Source organism: Clarias gariepinus, chromosome 12 (assembly GCF_024256425.1).
Source record: "Clarias gariepinus isolate MV-2021 ecotype Netherlands chromosome 12, CGAR_prim_01v2, whole genome shotgun sequence".
NCBI lineage: Eukaryota > Metazoa > Chordata > Actinopteri > Siluriformes > Clariidae > Clarias > Clarias gariepinus.
The window spans coordinates 11,970,457-11,989,294 of NC_071111.1; the positions used below are offsets into that span (position 1 = coordinate 11,970,457).

The 18,838-nt window shown below is 40.0% G+C and overlaps 1 protein-coding gene across 2 annotated transcripts; it reads right to left on the minus strand.

The window, feature by feature from the left end:
• braf (B-Raf proto-oncogene, serine/threonine kinase) lies at positions 1-18,313 on the minus strand. Of its 2 annotated transcripts, none has more exons than XM_053508371.1 (19): positions 18,070-18,313; positions 13,498-13,599; positions 13,138-13,401; positions 12,500-12,603; positions 11,184-11,286; positions 10,211-10,359; positions 9,971-10,090; positions 9,719-9,878; positions 9,592-9,631; positions 9,135-9,271; positions 8,794-8,911; positions 8,308-8,392; positions 5,501-5,677; positions 5,329-5,375; positions 4,748-4,866; positions 3,981-4,112; positions 3,732-3,866; positions 2,681-2,834; positions 1-2,576 (listed from the first exon to the last, which is right to left on the minus strand). In XM_053508371.1, the coding sequence occupies exons 1-19, from the start codon at positions 18,250-18,252 to the stop codon at positions 2,554-2,556; spliced, it is 2,352 nt and encodes a 783-aa protein (XP_053364346.1). In that variant the 5' UTR covers positions 18,253-18,313; the 3' UTR covers positions 1-2,553. The 2 variants fall into 2 exon arrangements, with proteins under 2 accessions (XP_053364346.1, XP_053364347.1); XM_053508372.1 differs by lacking the exon at positions 18,070-18,313 and adding an exon at positions 16,403-18,022.
• Positions 18,314-18,838: the final 525 nt, after the last annotated feature.

Here is an 18,838-nt window from a genome sequence, read left to right on the forward strand (position 1 = left end):
TTTTCATGCACTTCTTTAATATATCAGTTTTTCATATTCACAACAAATACATTAAGCTCTTTCTCCTTTTATATTATACAGTCTTAAATATTTTTACACAGATTTTTTTTCTTCAGAATTTCATCTATCAAAATCTCTTTTTCTTAACCTTTATTTCTTCATTGGAAACATTGTATAACTCATTTTTGTTGTTTAACTCCATGCCTCCTAGCAAACAGACAGTATTTTCTTTGTACAGCTATTTACAAGTGAAAAGAGTCTCCCAAAAGCTTCTACGATGGTTCTCGGTTGAATTGGTTTATACTACGGCTTTAAGGTGCAGGCAAGGCAAAGGAAGGAAATGAGATACGAGGAAGTCAAACTAAGAAACGAACCAGGATGGGGAAGGAGAGATGTGGGAGGAGGAATTCAGTTTTAGCAGGCCCTAAACAGGGGGGGGGGGGAAAGTTCCAAGTGTGCCACAATGAAAGCAATCATGTGAAAGAAAAGCCGTTTTGTAACATTCTCGTATAAAACAAGGAACTCCCGAAAATAAATACAGCACTCTTAAAAACTTGCCGCTTTTTGTATGCCGAGTAAAATGAGGACTGACCACGGTCCACGGCATGTGGGCAAGAATAAGTCCGTTTAAACATCTGAAAACGTATCAGGTCATATCCAACAGAACCTAAACATCATCGTGGATGCTTTCGGCTTAATGACTTTACAGAGTACAAGGCAAAGAAAAAAGAAAAAGTGAAATAAAAAGAAAGATCGAAAGAAAAAACAAACAAACATACAATACAATCCTTCAAAATAGAAATAGGCCATTAGGTACAAGTCCTTATATGCATCTTCATTGTAACAGATTGCAAGGGTAACTGTAGCCTTCAAACACTCAGTGTGACGATCACTGAACTGGAGCTGGAGCTTTAACTGAGACACAAGTAGTCTCGTGCATCACTAGGGCAGGCCGTCAAAAATTATTTTTTTTATTTATCAATTTTTTTATTTAGCTTTACCCCTTTGGCCATATCTCAATGTGTAGCAAATTTTAAATCTTGTTGTGATTGTGGCTTTTTTTTTCTTTTTCTTTTTTTTTTTTTTAAAGTCATGCTTTAAACACTCTGACAAAATGTTCTGTCCATAGAAAGGCAAATTGCTTGTTTGCATCAATCTGCTTTAGAAAAGTGCAAAGGACACACAGCTTATCATCCATTTACGCAATCACAGAAAACAAACACTTAAAAATAACCCTCTCAGCGGGGTGAAGAGAAAAAAAAAAATCTCTCTCTCTCACACACAAACACACAATAAAATTAAAGCTACATAAATAAATCTACATCTGCAGGCCTGCCTGTCCATGGAAACGAACGAAACGACATAAAAAATAACCGTTTTTAACAACAAACACACTGGAATGAAGACGTATCAAATTTCACATGTTTAGTCTCCAAGGATGGCCTGTCTCCATCGAAGTCTGAAGTCAAAGCCGGGAAGAAAAGACGAAGCGTACGTAGGTTTCGCCCGGGGACGTCTGCGAGTGCAACATTTCACACGGCCACCTCACAGTGAGTGTAGCAGCAGCAAAGACATACGCTTCAGACACGACGCGAAAGATCTACAGTGTGCAACTAAACATGCTGATGGAGAATCAGCAACCGCTATCCGTAAACTGATCCTAGATCAACAGTCTTCTTCATACAGGTCCCTTAATTCCCCGAAAAAAAAAGTGAGACAGCTCTTTAAGTAAATGTTCCAGGTTCTGATGAGGCCGAGTTCCTTTCTATTAGCTCGCACAAACCGGGTATGAACGGGGGTGTGGGGGTGGGGTAAGCTTTATTATTAAATATGCTTCATTTATCTAAAATAAGCTTGTCGTATTAAACAGAATATTTGTTTGGACTACATCTGATCATTCTGAAGAGAGTCAGAAGAAGTGTCTGTCCTTTGACAAATTAACTTGAGGGAATGTCCTGGATGTCTCTAAACTGAACACCATTCATGTCGTCTGGCTTCAACTTGGACCCTTCATCATGTCTCCCAGTGAACAGTGAGCAAGGCGGTGCAGGTCGGGGCGGGGCACTCTCTTATACAGAATCACACCTAAGGTCAAAGTGTTTGTCCTGCACTTTGATTGGCCAGTGCCAATTTGTAAGAAAGTGAGGGGTGGACGGGGCGTCATTAAGGTCCCTGCTTTCATAGCAAGACTTCAATCAAATTCCTTCATTTGTCTTTTTTTTTTATTTATTTATTTTTTTTTTTATCCAGTGGTCATCCTCATGTTTCTGCAAATCCGTGTCGTTTGGATTTTTAAGTTGTGGTGATTATTATTATTTTTTATTCAGCCATGATGCTCAGCTGAGGCTTTTTCATTGTTTTATTGTTTTTTTTATTTTTTTACTCGTTTTTAAAATAGTGATTCCGTCAATACCATTGCTTTCGGGTTAAGAGGAAGGAAAAACAGCACATTCTTCAAAATTAGATGTTTTCAGTTTTAAAGATGAACCCACTGTAGGAATACAAGACATCTGAAAAAGTGACCAGGGATGCGTGTTTACGTCTGCAGCAGCACTACTTAAAGGCTGAAAACTCCCCTAAAAGAAGAAAAGAAAAAAGCTTTAGTGGAGAAAAAAAAAGACAGATTAAGATATTACTGCTAATACAGTTCAGAGGTGTGTGTCTGCATGTGTGTGGTTACCATAGCCTCCAGCCTGAATAGGTGTTTTTGGCGAGGCACAGGCGTAGAGACTGAAGTCTTCTGTCTGGAAGCCAGCTCGGTTGAGGGACGGTTCTGAGGCGCTGCGGTGGATTTTGGGTAGTGAGCGTGCCAACAACTCAATAGAGGCTAGGATCTGAGATGAAATAAAATAAACAAAAATGATCACATACAGTATGTGTGTGCGTGCGTATAGAGACACATATTGCCATAGAACCACGTGTGTTAAACGTTTTTCAGTTGTTCTCGCCTCACATACCATCATAATTTGCCAATAAAATTCTGACTAATTTAACTTTATACATTAAATATTCATTTAATCTTTATACAGTATCGCAAATGTCTATGTGACCTATGAATAATTTAAGCATAAAAAAAAAAAAAAACCCAATGAGAAACAGGTGCAGATGATGACAGATGATCAGGCCGGTGATTAGTATACTGGTGGTGCTGAATGCTGAGTGGTTGGAACAGACGAGAGGGGAAAGAAGGTTGCCACTGTGGTTGTTACATAAACAACCAATTTTTTAAATATGTCTTCAGGCATTTAAATGGTGGAAAACCTGAAGATTGTTTTAAAGTGCTAACATTGGAGATGTCTTCCATAAAACCTAAAATAAAACTCTCCTTCTAGAGAGTTACAAACCTATTCATACTGTTAAAACCCAGTCTAGGTTTATCTGCTACAGGGGGAAATAAAATAACCCTATATGGAAAAGCAGGGTTTTGGCAACGCAGCCTGGTGGGAGTGATTTGTTACTCTGCCTCCATCTTGTGGTAGCCACTAAAGATGACGCTACACCAACTGCTCTGAGGAGGTCCCTGTTGGACTCCAATTTACCTTATTAATCCAACAACAGACTGGATTATTATGTCTTGGCCTTCAAGAACAGGAGCTGAGGAAAAATAAACCGGTGGGTTTTCTTGAACTCGTACTGACCACGAGCCACCAGCTTTTGACAAGCTCATACGCCTTCTCATCCAATTTCATGCACAAACAGAAAAAAAAAGAAAAAAAACCCTTTGATGTTACCTGAGGGAACAGAGGTCGCTCCTCTCGCTTCTTTTTTAAGCAGTCAGCCATGAGTCTCTTCATGGCCTTGGGGCAGTTGCTGCGCACTTTACTCAGATCAGGGGAGAGATAACCTCGGCCCACCATGAAGATGATCTGCAGCAGGAGGAACATATTTAAAAGCAGCACTCAGGTGCACGTACAGTACATATTGCACATGCTGGTGCAACAAAGGGATAAAAAGTTTAGATTTGCTATGGATTCACTCACCTGGTCTCTGTTGTTAATGTTGGAGTAAGGCAACGCCCCTGACATCAGCTCATACAGGACGATACCGAAAGCGTAGACGTCTGACTGAAAGCTGTACGGGTTCTTGTCCTGTAGTCGAATTACTTCAGGAGCCTGATGGAGAAGAACTTCATTAACTAAATAAAACAATTATATGGCTCTTCATGCTGAGCTAAAGCGTTAATTTAAAATAAAACTCAGGGTTAACAATATGCACAACTCTATAAGTGGTGTGTATAAAAGAAGGTTGTTTTTAAAATCACAAAATATCTTCTACTGCATGTTGTCTGCATGCATTCTGGTCATTAAGTCTGGTTTCCCCGACAGTGCAAAGACATGTCTGTTTGATTGGTATTTCCAAATTGCCGTGATGTGTCTGTGGGCTTGTGCCCTGCTACGGGTTGGCACCGCATCTAGGGTGCACACTTCCTTGTGCCCTGAGCTCTCTGGAAAAATATAGAGGTCCCCTGCATAACTCGAAACAGGATAAGGGAGAGAAAAACAAATATGTGATATACTGTACTCATTTCTGTAAACCAGTACCGGCGTAGCCTCTGTGCCAACCATTCTTAATATGGAGGTGTGGCTATCTGTGAACATCAGTCTTAATAAAGGACTTTGCATTTGTTCCGGTCCATCTTAATAAAGGACGAGCGTCATGTGAGCCTGCCATTCTTGATAAAACTGGCATGGCCTCTCTGCCTGGCAATCTCAATAAAAGAGCTATAGCATCCGAACCTTCCACTTACCATCCACAGGATTGAGCCTGACAGCTGCTCAAACTGGTGCGATCCACTCCAGCGTGATTTCACTGTAGCCAGACCGAAATCACCAATCTTAACCGTCAGATCTTCATGCAAGAAGATATCTGGTAAGACGCGAGGTTAAGATTTATCTTCATGAATTTCAAAACATACATGGCTTTACCAGTTTCCTCCTGATAAAACAAATATTTATCACATACAGTGCATGGTCCAAAAAAAGTCACACACTAATATTTCATAAGGTCACCTTTAGCCGTGCCCGTGCGCATTATGGAATTATTTTTAATAACCTTATGCAACGTCAAAATAATTTCCTATTGGAGCAGAATTATTTTCTTGTATTCTTGTAGTGAAAATGACTCCAGAGGCTTGTACAGTGGCCACTATGCATGATGGGTGGCCTTCATATGGTCACACAGCTGTTTAGTTCCAATCCTGAGATTGTGTGTGGGGAAGCCCCCGTCAGATCTGCTGCTGCAGGTTATAAAAGAATGATCAACCAGAATCAAAAAGTTAACACTGCTTTAAGTGTAAATAGTTTCAGGCCTGCTCTTCGGCAAGGATACTGTTGCTCTTTAGGTCTCTGTGAATGATGGACTTGGCATGTAGATAGCTGGGGGGGAAAACACAACAACAATATAACGGTAATCACTGTACAAAATTCACTAATACAAGTTCTCTATAGTGGATCTCAATATACTTTGACATTTAGCACATAAACCCATTCTAACAACTCACTCCATGCCCTGGGCCGTCTGGCGGGCGATGTCGATTAGTTTGATCATCTCAAACTTGGTCTCGATTATGTGCAAGTGGTGGTAGAGGCTGGAGCCTTCGCACCACTGAGTCACAATAGCCAGCTGTGGCTTGGTGGTGTAGCCCATGAAGAGAAGAATATTGACATGTCGAGTTTTCCTGAAAGCAAATTAGACAAAAAAAAAAATTAATAAATAAGACTCCAGAGGATTTCCACAGAACAAAGGAAGTCTAAAATAGAGACACTGATATATTGGTTTCATAAATGTAAAAATGTAAAATTTTGCAGAACCTGGTCCCTGCATAACGCGTTAACGTTTTGGCAAGTGGTCAGAGTCTTAATGGAGCACGTAAATAAAAACATATTTATCTAGCTATTTGTTTTCTGTAAGGAAAATTTAATAAATTATATAATTTTAAATTTACAAGATCAGCCATACCATTTAAACATTAAAACCACCTAGGTTTTGGGTTCCCCTTTCACCACCTGGGTAGCTCAGGCCCCTCATGGCCCTGCAGGGTCTCTGGAGGTGTTCTGTGGTGTGTGACACCAGGATGTTGGCAGTGGGTGCTTTTGGGTGCTGTGGGTCTCATGGATGCTCATTCAAATTAGGATCTGGGGAATTTGGGGGCCGTGTCATCGGACTTGGGCCCTTTGCTTGCTGTACCGCATTTCTGTGGAACTGTATTGTCTGGGCAGGCCTTCAGCACACTGGTGACAGGATCGTGACAGCTCATGATTAATTGGAGTATAGCTGCTGATCGAACTGGGACATACATCATCAGGGAGCTTACAATATAATATTGTTATGATACATAGGTTTTTGAATGGATTTTTATCCCGATTCTATAAGCATCACAAATTAATACCCGATTTATATATATATATATATATATATATTTTTTTTTTTTTTTATTACAATTGTAAACAAAATAGCGAAGAATTTGCTCCTCCCACACATAATGCTTTTCTGTGTGAATAGTTTAGCATGCACCACCTGCAGCATTATAGAGATATGTAATATATTAATATATAAAAAAAATATATATATATTTTTAATACATTTAATTAAGAGGCTTTAAAGAATTTTGATAAATAACTGAATGGATTCCATCTTTACTGTTCATTATTATTCAGCTCACCTGTTGGTGATGTTAATATTATGGCTGATCGGTATACCATAACATCAACACTCACAAATACACTTTATTTAATATAACCTTATGGTAATTAATATTAAAACGGCATTCAACTGTTAAACAATGTTTGTAAAGGATTTTTTTGCAGTTAAATTTTTAATGTAAAATTCTACACTGCATGTTACCATTGAATAATAAAAAAAGGCAAATATCCTTGTTGCGCAATTGAGCAGGGTTGTGTTGCAGATGTTTCAGAACGTGTATAACGTGCATCAACCTTATTTGTGCTCAATCAGCATCTCTGATAAAACCGTACAGAGATGGTGGTACTGATGGGGGGGGGAAAGAGACCAGCTCTGGATAATGGGTTTAAGCAAAAGCCTACAATATTCTCCCACACCCACCCATTGGAATTTTTAGCAATATATCAGAACAATTAGAATATTGAATATACCTTGCACCCTCAGTTAAGGTTAAAACTGCACCCTTCCTGTGACGGCAAAGATCTGTATCTGCATCTATATACGTCACATCAACACATGGTTTGTAGGATACAAGAACTACTTGACATTTCTGAGATACTTGTAGGCTGCCACGAACACTGTTTAATGTCACGTAAACCTAAATAGTGTAGATGGAAATCCGTAAAAATCAACACAATGTTTAAAATATGTTTAACCACCAGAATATATACCACCATCAACCTTACAACATTGGAATCATAAAAAGCATGAGTCACAGGGGAATAATTAATTAATTAGCAAAGAGAGTTAGGATATTTGTGAAATACTGCTGTAATAATATACTAAGGACAGCAAAGGCTCTGTGTTTAGGTCTCATCATGACAGGGCTGCCAGAAAGTCACTACCGGGTCTGTGAGCAAAACCCGAAAACCTCACCTGCTCTGCTGCAAGGCTGCACAATTTTTTGATAAAAAAAAAAAAAAAAAAAAGTGATGATTTTGACACGCAATGTGATTACAATTTCAACTGCGATATGCAACTATTAAATAAACCATGCAGTATCCTAAAATGTATCTGGGCCAACGACGAATATTGGCACAAATTATCTCATTAAAAGGACAATACGTTTTGGACATGTCCAAGACTTTACATGTTCTGGACCAATATTTTGAAGACCTTCTCTGGACTATTTGGAGAGGTAGTATAGCCCTCTCCATTTATTGTATTGTTTGGCCCCGGTAAACACTAGTTTTAGCAAAAGGAAAATGAAAATATTGTTCTCTTTTGGCTAGGAGACTGATACTGACTAAATGGAAAGACCCTACTCCACTGACATTTAGCCACTGGATAAGGGAAGTGATGGACCATCGTAAGCTGGAGGTATAATTAGGAAATGAACGCAGAAAAGAAAGGCTGTGGGGAATATTATTTATGCTATTATTATTTTCTTTTCTACAGGCATCTGATTGGTATAGTATCCTTATATTCATGTCTGGTGTTGGGGAATGGACAGTTTGGATTTGTGTTTTCTTTGCTTTTTAAAAACAGTAATAAATTGCAGTTTTTAGCGATTGGATAACATTGGTCCAGGTAGCAATTTTTGGAATTGTGCAGCACTACTCAGCATAAGTTGAGTCTTAAAAACAGTCTTCTACAAATCAGCATGAGAGCACAGCGTGGCCTTACCTGAGGACCCCTACTTCATTCTTAAATGCCTGCAGTTGTTGAGGAGTGGGAGCAGTGACATTCAACATCTTGACTGCCACGTCACCTGTGGGCAAATATAAAGTTTAAAACTAAAGAAGAGGAAAGTGTGTACATACGGTTCCATGTTTTCTGTGACATAAAAGTATAAATAAAAAATAAAATCTCTGCTTTACTTGAATATTTAAGAAGGGAAAAAGAATTAGAAAAACAAACATTATAATGGAGGTCATGAAGTGCTCTATCATGATTAAGGTATCAGTTGAAGTCAATCCATCCACCAACATGTTTTACAGAGGTGGGAGGACATCTGTGCTGACATGAGGAGGAGACACACAACAGTCTCTTAACCTTGGAATTGAACTGGGGATGCTAAAGGGGTTCGGTAGGAACACCACCTACTACACCACTGTAATATAACTATCTCTTATGTATTTGTAGTGCAAATGCAGAATGTTTGACACACACCATGCCACTTTCCCTTGTAGACAGTTCCAAAAGATCCCGATCCTATCCTCTGGCCCAGCGTGATCTGCCCCTCTGGAATCTCCCAGTCATCACTGGAGTCCCGTCGGCCCAGTGTTTTCTATCACACAACACCACAACCCAAGAAATGAATGACAAAGACAGTCTAAACTAAAGAATGGTATTAAAATATTTACATTGAAGAAATATTGTCTGAACAACTAAATTGCATGACATAAGCAGGGTAAAAGGTACATTTGAGCTGAAGACATTAGGGATAAAGTCTACACAAGCGGCCAAGATCAGAATGATCCAGACGTGTGATAACAGTGGCGTCTCCTCACCATTTTATTGCGGTCCTCAGACGAGGATGACGACTTGCGTTCCCGCTGTTGGCACGGCGACTTCTGTGGCACCTTCACATTAGTCAGGGAACCGGGTAGGGAGGCAGGGGGTGTGGCCGAGAGTCCAGTGGTGGAGCCTGAAATGTGGTTATGATAATAAAAAGACAACAAAGACTGAGAGGGGAACCCAGACAGAATTTGAGTGTCAGAGACATACAGGTAAGCATCTAACTGTGTGTAAAGCGCACTTTTTGTTTTATAAGGGGTACCCAGTAGCTTCTAGCCTACTCAGCAAAACTATGAAAAAAGGATATTGTGCGCATCCTGTGTTCTTACTTGAACTATCTAAAGCGAATGGTGCAGAGATGGAACAAAGATAAAAGATGAGTTAAAACTGTTCAGTGTGTATGTGGGTGTGTGGATGTGTGTACGCGTGTGGGTGTTGTGAAACTCATACCTCCATCCGACCTCTGTAAACCTTGATCACGAATCAAGTCCTAAAACAGGAAGTGAAAATTAACTCAAATTTCGGACTCACAAACAGTTTTTTTTTTTTTTTTTTTTTAAATAGGTGGTTTACTGACATCAATGTTGACTGGCTCGATCGTGTTGATATGGACGTTGGGGGCTGAGGAAGAGCGGTCTCTCTGGCCAAACTGATTGCGGTGGTCTTCCTCCCCTGGCCGGAAACTTTGAGGGATGGGGATGGATTTGGACGGGGACACGGTCGGATGGCACAGCGACCTGGACGAAACGGACACAATGCGATTGAGGACAGCAATTACATAATTATGGCATTTGATTTGTGACACCTCGTGCAAAACGACTGGTCTTACCCCATGGAGTCAGATGGTGGGATAGATGGACACACCTCTGACACAGGGGTGGTGCCCTCTGAAGACACCTCCTCCTGGGTCATGGGGTGGTGTATCAGAAACTTGGAGGTCAATAATAAACTATGGAGAGAAGGAACAAAACCTGTCAGATGAACACTGCACACTTTCGAAACTTGATCATCAGATTGCACTGAAAGACTGACAAGCTTTAGTCGCGTTAAGCTTCCCATGAGCACTCACTCAAGCTGGTCGTAGTTGACACACATGAGGGGCACCTCAGTGCTGCAGCGCTGGTGGAATTTGTAGCCACATGTCTGGCAGCGGAAGCCCTGGAAAAGCAGCTTCCGGCAGAAATCGCAGAAGGCCAACGTGAAGAAGGTCTTCCTTACCTGTTAACAGCAGTGTAAAGTTAGTTGTGCATTATCTTTCCTTTCGGACAACGTTTCTAGCCTGTCTATTCTCTGGTCCGATAAACTGCCTTCGCCAAATAATTTACATGAATTATGTAAATTTACATAGACGCCACACTGGTTGATGCCTAAAAAACTAGACTAGAGTCGCAGAAGTGTGGCTTGAGTTTTATTTGCATTTGATAATTAGGTCTGCGATAGTAGAGAGCTTGGTTCAGGCACCTGAGTACTTTTGGTTTAAAAAATATACACATCAGTTAAATAGAAAGTAGGTATTTACTTATCCGATTTTAAATATCCGAAAAATTTCACAAATACATGATGCGGTTTACAGTAAATACAATTTTTTTATTTTATCGTGCCTAATATTCTGACCAAGCTTACAAACTGAGACTGCAGATTCTGTTACGCCAAGAAAACATCTCACCAAATAAGCAAAACCTATCACAACCAGGATCTTTCAACAATGGTAACATACGCGTGCATTTTTTCCAAGATGAACATTGCTAATATTCAGCATTATTAAAATATTACATTCAACTGCTTTAACCAACAGCTCAGATGTTTTAAAAGATATACAAAAGGTTATGTGCTACAGTAAAAGTATTACTTCATGTCACAAACCACTACCACGGTCACTGTGAGCTGCACAGACAACCCACAGTCTACTAAGGAAAAACCTTTATAGCAAATGAATACAAAAATTAGAAAGACAAACCGAATGGTTCTCATTTTGCACTCTACTCCTGCTTAAATATTATAATTACTTCAATGTAACATTAGAATAATTTTATGATACTTACAAAATTATGGGTTGTCAGGGGAACATTCTCTAAAACCTCTACGTGAAGCTCTTCCCCGGTTAACCAAGAAATGTCTGTATCCCAGCCAATGGGCCTCTTCTCTCTGATGAGGGCAATGAAAAGTTATGGTTACTCTGTGCCATGCTGGCAGAAGTGATGAAAATTTATCATTTTCCTAAAGACAGTGTTAAATATTAGCACCCCACCCTGTTACAAGTCATGCAATGTTTTATATATTTATGATTGTACGGAATTACAAGACCAATACATTTTGTCTGTTTGTCAATAAGCTTTTGTATTCGCTCATTAAAAAACAATTTTTAGGCTGCACAAACGCACTGCGGTCTTCACTTTTTCATCAGAAGTGAATCTTCATTCTCATTGGGCTGCTTTCAGGGGACCAAACAGGTAAAAGATCAGGATTATAGGGCAGAGGCTTTAACACCTTAAAGTTTTTGCAGAGCGTCGACAGTGTAGGCAGAAGTGTGCGGGCGTGCATTGTTGTGCAAGATCACAACACTCTTGGATAGCAGTCCCCTGCGTTTAATTCGAAATTTAGGCTTCTGGTTTTCAATAAGCATCTTACCGTAACGAGCGGTTGATTGTTAAACTTATTCCTGATGATGTTCCAATACTGGCCGTAGGGAAGCCCAGAAAACTGTAAGCATCAATTCATAGCCGTGGTTGACTTTTGAACTTTTTCTCGGTCTGCAACTGAGAATGTTTCCGTCCTATAAACTGCCGTTTACTCTCGGCTCGTAGTGATGAATCCGTGTCTCATCACCAGTAATGATTCTCTTTAGGAAACTTTCACTTTCCATAAAGTCTCAGTCCAAATTTTGTTTGCAGATATCCAAACGCTTCCTTTTGTGCTCCACCTTAAGTTGTTTAGGCACCAGGTGCACCCTCCCTCAGACCACAAATAACTAACTTACGCTGCTCAAATTTAAGCGTCAAATTGGGGCATCCATTTTTGCTCAGACTGCAGTTACAAATTAACTGATGTACGTTAATATACTCACACCTGACAGGAGCCTTATACAATAAGTGCTGTTAAAACAATGTGGCCAACAAAAGTTTTAATATAACCAGAGTGCTGATATATTTTTTTATTATTTATTATTATATATAATGCTCAATAACATATGACTCGACCACTGCTTCTCTGTTCGCCCAGCCATGGACCACACTTGGTAGGTACCACCTAGTGTAATACTGCTATTCACTTGGTTTATAGGCAGTTTTAATATTATGGTTAATCCGCGCACCCTCAAGACTTGCATTAGTATGCATGTAGTAACGCTCTGTGCATTTACCCATCTTGAATCCTGTAGACAGCGCAGCATTCTGGAATCAAACCTCGCATCATCAGAGCCTTCTTTAATGAGTCCCTTACAGTCATCCCACAACGTGCTGGAACCTAAAGACAGGAAGAAATCACAAGTGCAGAAATTTTCCCAAAACCTTTTTAAGACTCACTTACTCTGCTTTAACCCGAAAGAGCCATACCGAGAAGCTCCTTCAAATAAAATAGGTCACCTACATTTGCTAAGTGACTGTGGACTCACACATCTTTACAATCTGGCAGAAGAAAATTAATCTACAATGCTTTTATCTCTTAATTCTTGGAGAAAAAAAACCTATTGCCACACATATTAATGTACCTAATAAAATAATTCGGCCATTTAAATAGTGCACCTCTGAAAATGTGTGTAGGGCAGCAGGTGGTCAGATTTAGAAGCATGGGCTATGGTTACAGCATCAACGTTTGTAAAGTGCATTACTTAAAACACAGTAAGCATATATACCAAATGAACATATTGTTTTTGTGAGATGATTCTTTTCTTTATCTGGTTGCTGAACCCAATTGCTTAAATGCAATAAAATTGAATTAAAAAAATAAATTAAATTAAAAAAAATCATGAAATTAGTAATTGAGCAACTAAAAACTCACCACCGTCCTCTGTTTATTAGGCAGAAAGACTCTGACAATGGGTTTCTGGGGTGACCGTGGGTTAGCGCGGGTGGCATCAGTTGGGGCCTGCAACACTGCCAAGGTGTTGGGGGCAGCAGCAGCGCTCTGGGTCACACCCAACCTGACCTCCAGTGGTGCTGGAGTGGGGGAGGAGCAGAACTCTGTGCCATTCCCTATGGCCTCCAGCAGCTGCTGTTCCCTCTGCTGTAAAGCGTCAAGTTTACTGGTGTACTCTTCATAAGCCTTAAAAGACAAAAAAACACAACAGTACCATGAACATCCCGTGCTATAACATAAGCTCTCTTTCACCACATTTATGTTCTTATCCATTTAATTTACCTCCAGGTATATGGATGGAGGGTTGTGTTCACCACCAAACTTGTCCAGAAGTGCTTCTATGTGCTCTTGAGTCAGCTTAATCATCTGTTTGATATTCCATATCTGCAAATAATAATCAAAAATGAGAGAAATCAAGTTTTTAAACATTCTAATGAGCTTGTTTGTGTCATATTCCAACATTCCAACCTCAAATTTAACTCAAATGCTGTCCCTGCACAGTGGAAACATTGCGCCAGGTATTAGTTCAGCACTACGAGAATCCCTGGCTAAGTAGAAGTTGAGCTCTGAAACTTGGAAGCAGGTCTGCAATGGGGACATTACAGGCTAAGAGGCAGGACCAGACAGTCATGAGCAGTTAGCATGCTAACTCATGCCCTAATCAAATTGTTTGTTGTATACAATCATAGATTCTTTTGTGTGATAATGAAAATTCTACAGATACAAATTTAAATACAAACCAATAAACAATAAATAATATAACTGACAAAGCTTTACATCATCAACAACTTTATATGAATAAAATTTCAAATAAAAAAAATCGCCATGTGAAATGCTCAGGTTCAATTCCCACTCAAACCCAACCACTAGATGCAGTGCTGGTCCCAAGCCTGGGTAAAATGAGAGGATTGTGATTGTGTCAGGAAGGGTATTCGGCATAAAACCTGTGCCAAGTTCTTATGCAGGTCAGATGGCCCGCTGTAGCAACCCCTAGCCGAAAGACCAACAACAACATTTAGGATGATACAAGGGTCCTGTCTCTAGGAAACAAAAACCCTCTGGGGCAGAGTGCCAACTTGTATAAATTTTTTTTTTTTTTTTTTTAAACTATGGTGCATTTTTTTTATTGATTTGATTTAATTTAATGATTTAATTAATGTCCTTACCAGCACGAAATACTGCTTTAATTCAATTGTGCATTCATCACACACCCACTAAATGACTCTTTATATGTTGAGGCAACAATCACAGGACAAAAACTTTAGCCATAAGTAAAAGCTAAATATCAGCTCGGAGGATGATGTCTTAAACCATGACAGTGCTTTACAAGTCAAACAACAAAAGCTGATCCAAATAAACTGGAAGCCACTGTAGACTCAGCCGAACTTTGTTTATTTAACATGTAATACTTTTGGCTGAAAGTGAGTTTCATCTCACATTCTAACTGTTGTTATCTTCAAGTCAGTACTTGACCACAATCTCTCTAGATGAACAGGCTTGGTGAAGTCATAAATATAAATAGCTGCCTTGTTTCTTTTAAGGAAATCTTAAACCGGACTGTAATGGTCACCTTTATTTACACGGCATTATATGACGATAAAAAGAAGGTTTTTTTTTGTTTTTTTTTTTTTACAGCAGGCCACACAAGCTGAGCAAATACCAAATCTATTTGCAATATCTGCAAACACAAAAAAGGCCTAGCATCAAGCAAATCCCAGGTGAACTGGGCCATAAAAACAGGCAACAAAAGCATGTAATAAATTAAGTACTGGTGTATTTCCATACAAGCTAATTAGATTATTAAGACTATTTTGTGACAAAACAGTATTATAATTGACAGCTATGAAAAAAAAAAAAAGGGAAAAGCTTACAACAAATACTAAAATATTGGACACTGCTATTATAGGTCACTAAGAAATGCAATATTACATATGGCCCTTGTTTTATCAAATCAGCCATCATCTTAACCCTAAATCCCTTCTTAAAGATAAAGATTAGTTTTGCATGTGATTAACAGTATCCAAGATTTTGTTCCTCTTTAATTAAAATTCTAAAACTTTTTCGTACGTTACCAATAATGCTGTTTCTCTCCTTACTCCTACTGTAGTTTTGCTGTAGAGTTTAGCCGTTGATAGGTCGCTACATAAAGACTGCGATGCATCAGCTCAAATTCTGCTCAAAAAGACAAGCTTCAACTTTCATGCCAATACTAATAAGGTCTGTGTTGCAATTTTAGTAATCAACTGGTCCAATCATTTCTAACTGGAAATAGTTTTTCAAACAAAGATCTTCAGGTTAAACTAAACACCCTCAGCACGAACTCCTCAGATGTCAACAGGAAAATAAGAGCCATTGGTGTCACCCAATGACGTCACAACGTGAGTTTGATTAAATCAAATGTCATATTTTTTTTCAAATGTAGTGCTTATAAAACAGTATATAGCAAAAGAAGTACCAATGTTCACATGGGTTGTTAATAATAATAAGGCATACATTTTTAACTTCTATTATACAATACTTCCAACCAAGTAATCTGATTGGACGAGAGGCATTCCATGAGTGGTAATAATAGACAGTAACAGCACTGGGACGTTTAACTATATGTATTACTGCATCACGGGTTGTTATAACAATCATTAATTTTTATAACCGTCACTCGCCAGCATGAGTGAACCATAGGCTGAGATGGTCTGAACTACTGGAAAGAGAAAGCAGCTGTTTGGCAAAATCCACATTCAAAACCAGTCATGGAGGACTTTCAGCAAGACAACACAGCTTACAATGTTATGTTCTCTTAAACGTCATTAGCTTTGTAGCTCGACTTGGGGCTAAATAAAACAGCATGGATGGTTCAGAGGCAATTTGAAACAACTTAGAAGCAGTTACTAAAGAAACTAAACAGATTCTAACACAAGCCTGAATTCCAAATCCCTCTCGACCCCCTTGTCAGGATCCCCTGGTCCACACACACACTACTTAGTGTGTTTAATAAGGTATTGTACACCCTGGTGCACCAGCTTTCGGTTTAACAATATTTGGGATTTAACAATGGAACCTGGAAGTTAACATAGTTGATATTCTAAAGCAAAATAAGTAGAAATACATATTACGTATACACACATATATAAAAAAAAACCTTATGAGATTTACAAGTCTGTCCACCACCTCTATGGTTTATTCTTCTCACCTTTTGGCTATACAACTGTCACACTAACTGTTGGTTGCAAGCTCGGCCAGTCACAGTTCATTAGTTGCAGGTGCAAATTCATGCACAATGGCACTCCCGTTCATGTGACATTGTTTAATTTAAAGCTCCAGTGATTTGCTCGTCCACCAAATTTCTCATTATGCTGGTCATTACTTACTTACTCACTCATTGTCAATACAGCTTTATCCTGTGTACAGGGTTACAAAGGGCCTGAAGCCTAGCTCACGAGACTTGGGGGATAAGGCAGGGTATACCCTGAAAGCAGTGCCAATCCATCGCAGGCCCCACACACACACGCATGCAGCAGGCAATTTGGGAACGCCAATTAGCCTAACCTGCATGTCTATGGACTATGAGAGGAAACCCACCAAGCACTGGGAGAACATGTACACAGACAAGAAGCGGAAATCGGACCCGGATTCTGAAGATGCAGGGCAGCTAACCATAAAGCCACGGTGACACACTGGTCAAAATTTGGTACAATAAGAACTAAATTTGGACCAGGGCAAGATCTTAACATTATTTCAACGTTTGCTGTCTCCAATGCATTTTCCACTAATAAGACATATGGAAAACGATAAATGAGAAAGGCAGCTCTTGCTGTGTTGTTTTTAAAAGGTAATCATGATCGAAACCATGACCGTTATCACTCCTCATGTTTGAGACTAGGGAATTTATTGTTCCCTATTAAACAGCACTGCATTTGCTTTAGCAGTGTCCCCCATGACGACACAACACCATGATCTTCTCACAGGAATAACAATAAGAAATACACCACGTCAACCAACACCAGAACTGATAAACACACCATAAATTATTTCACAGAAACATATTTAATGTGTCAGAGTGGCTTTTAATGAGGCTAGCAACAGTAGCATGTGTGTTGTAGCAGCAGATAGATTTCAAAACAGGCACCTGTAAAGATGTAACGCGCGCGCGCACACACACACACACACCAACCAACTGAAGGCCAGCACGAGCTACAAATGATTACACTGCCTGAACGAGCACTAGCTATATATTGAGGGTGTATAATATACAATATAGACATGCTTCAGATAGTCGTGCAATAACAAGGCGAGTTTTATGGAAGCTAGACGAATCAGGAATTGAGGAAATAGATTCAGAGTTCATATTGAGGACAGGCTGCAGGGTTTGAACAATGCACTGCGCGAGCTGCTGCCTCAGATGTCGGTGTAACCGAGAGAGCGTATTTCGGTGTAGCTCGCGCGCTAGCACGGATGCTAACAAGCATAGCTACAGCTGCAGTGAGCTCGCGGAGAAAATACAGCTCGTGAAACACGAGCAGGGCCCTGGCCGGGAGAACTGCAGCGGAAAACATGGAAGAACCCGCTGTGTGTATCTGACACGGCTGTAATGATGCACCTGGCCAGCTACAAATACAGTATACACACACACACATATACATACAAACACACTACACATATACACACACAATAACCCGTGCTCGTGCGACAACAAATTTGTTTTTGTGTGAATATATATATATAAGTGCATCATGTATCCCCCCCTTCCCGTGCAAACGCATCCCCCGCGATCCATATTAGAGCCGGTGTTTCCTGAAGGTCTCCTCCATCCAGGCAGATCTCTCTCTCCCCCCCTCCCTCTCCTCAGAGCTGGCGTACCTCCTCGGGAATGTCGTGGCGATGCTCGGCCTCGGCGGACGCGGAACACGCCGTGCACAACCCCGGGCTGAACCCCGCGCTCAGCGCCTCCAGCCCCGACCCTGGCTCCCGCTCCGCGTCGTGCGCCATCGGCTCTCCGTTAAAGACGGCCGGTGGGGACTCGGCGCTGCTCAACGCCGCCATTTTAAACTACGAGACACCGAGTGGGGAGAGGTGAGAGAGAGAGAGAGAGGAGGCGAAGGAGAGAGAGAGAGAGACGGGAGGGGGAGACAGTGTGAAGAAAAGCGAAGTGACGCTGGAAAACGGGACGTTTCACCTCTTTAATACGGACCCAAACAACATCTATACAGCACTGCAATAACGAATAGAGGAAGTTATTTTTAGATCCTTCTACGAGACCTGATAAAACGAGTAAACTCTTTCTACAGGAACGTTTCCGGAAGTTTGTACTTGTACATAAAAGAAAGGCTTTTGTAATCGTTCCTTGTGTCACAGAGCCATAAGAGAAGTTTGTGTTGTAACAAACTTCCCAACAGGGTCTTAGGGACACTGAGCTTCATTTGTTAAGCCATTTGATCTTTCACACAGTGTTGTACCTAAAAATATATATTTTTAAAAAATAATAATAAAAAGAAGGATCACAAGAGTGGTGAGCATTTTGTTGTTTCCATTATAGAAGATTTGCAGAAGACTGTAAAATAGATTTAAATAAAATGAAAATCCTCCTAATTTTGCACATAATAGTACAAAATGACAAAGTAAAAATGGG

What these genes read in the sequence shown, in the direction of transcription:
- braf (XM_053508371.1), bottom strand. Translation starts at nt 18,252, where the DNA reads ATGGCGGCGTTGAGCAGCGCCGAGTCCCCACCGGCCGTCTTTAACGGA. An exon ending in TCGAGCCAGTCAACATTGAT is followed by an intron (nt 9,632 to 9,718) that starts GTCAGTAAACCA and finishes TTCCTGTTTTAG; the next exon opens with GACTTGATTCGTGATCAAGG. An exon ending in TTTACAGAGGTCGGATGGAG is followed by an intron (nt 9,272 to 9,591) that starts GTATGAGTTTCA and finishes ACCACATTTCAG; the next exon opens with GCTCCACCACTGGACTCTCG.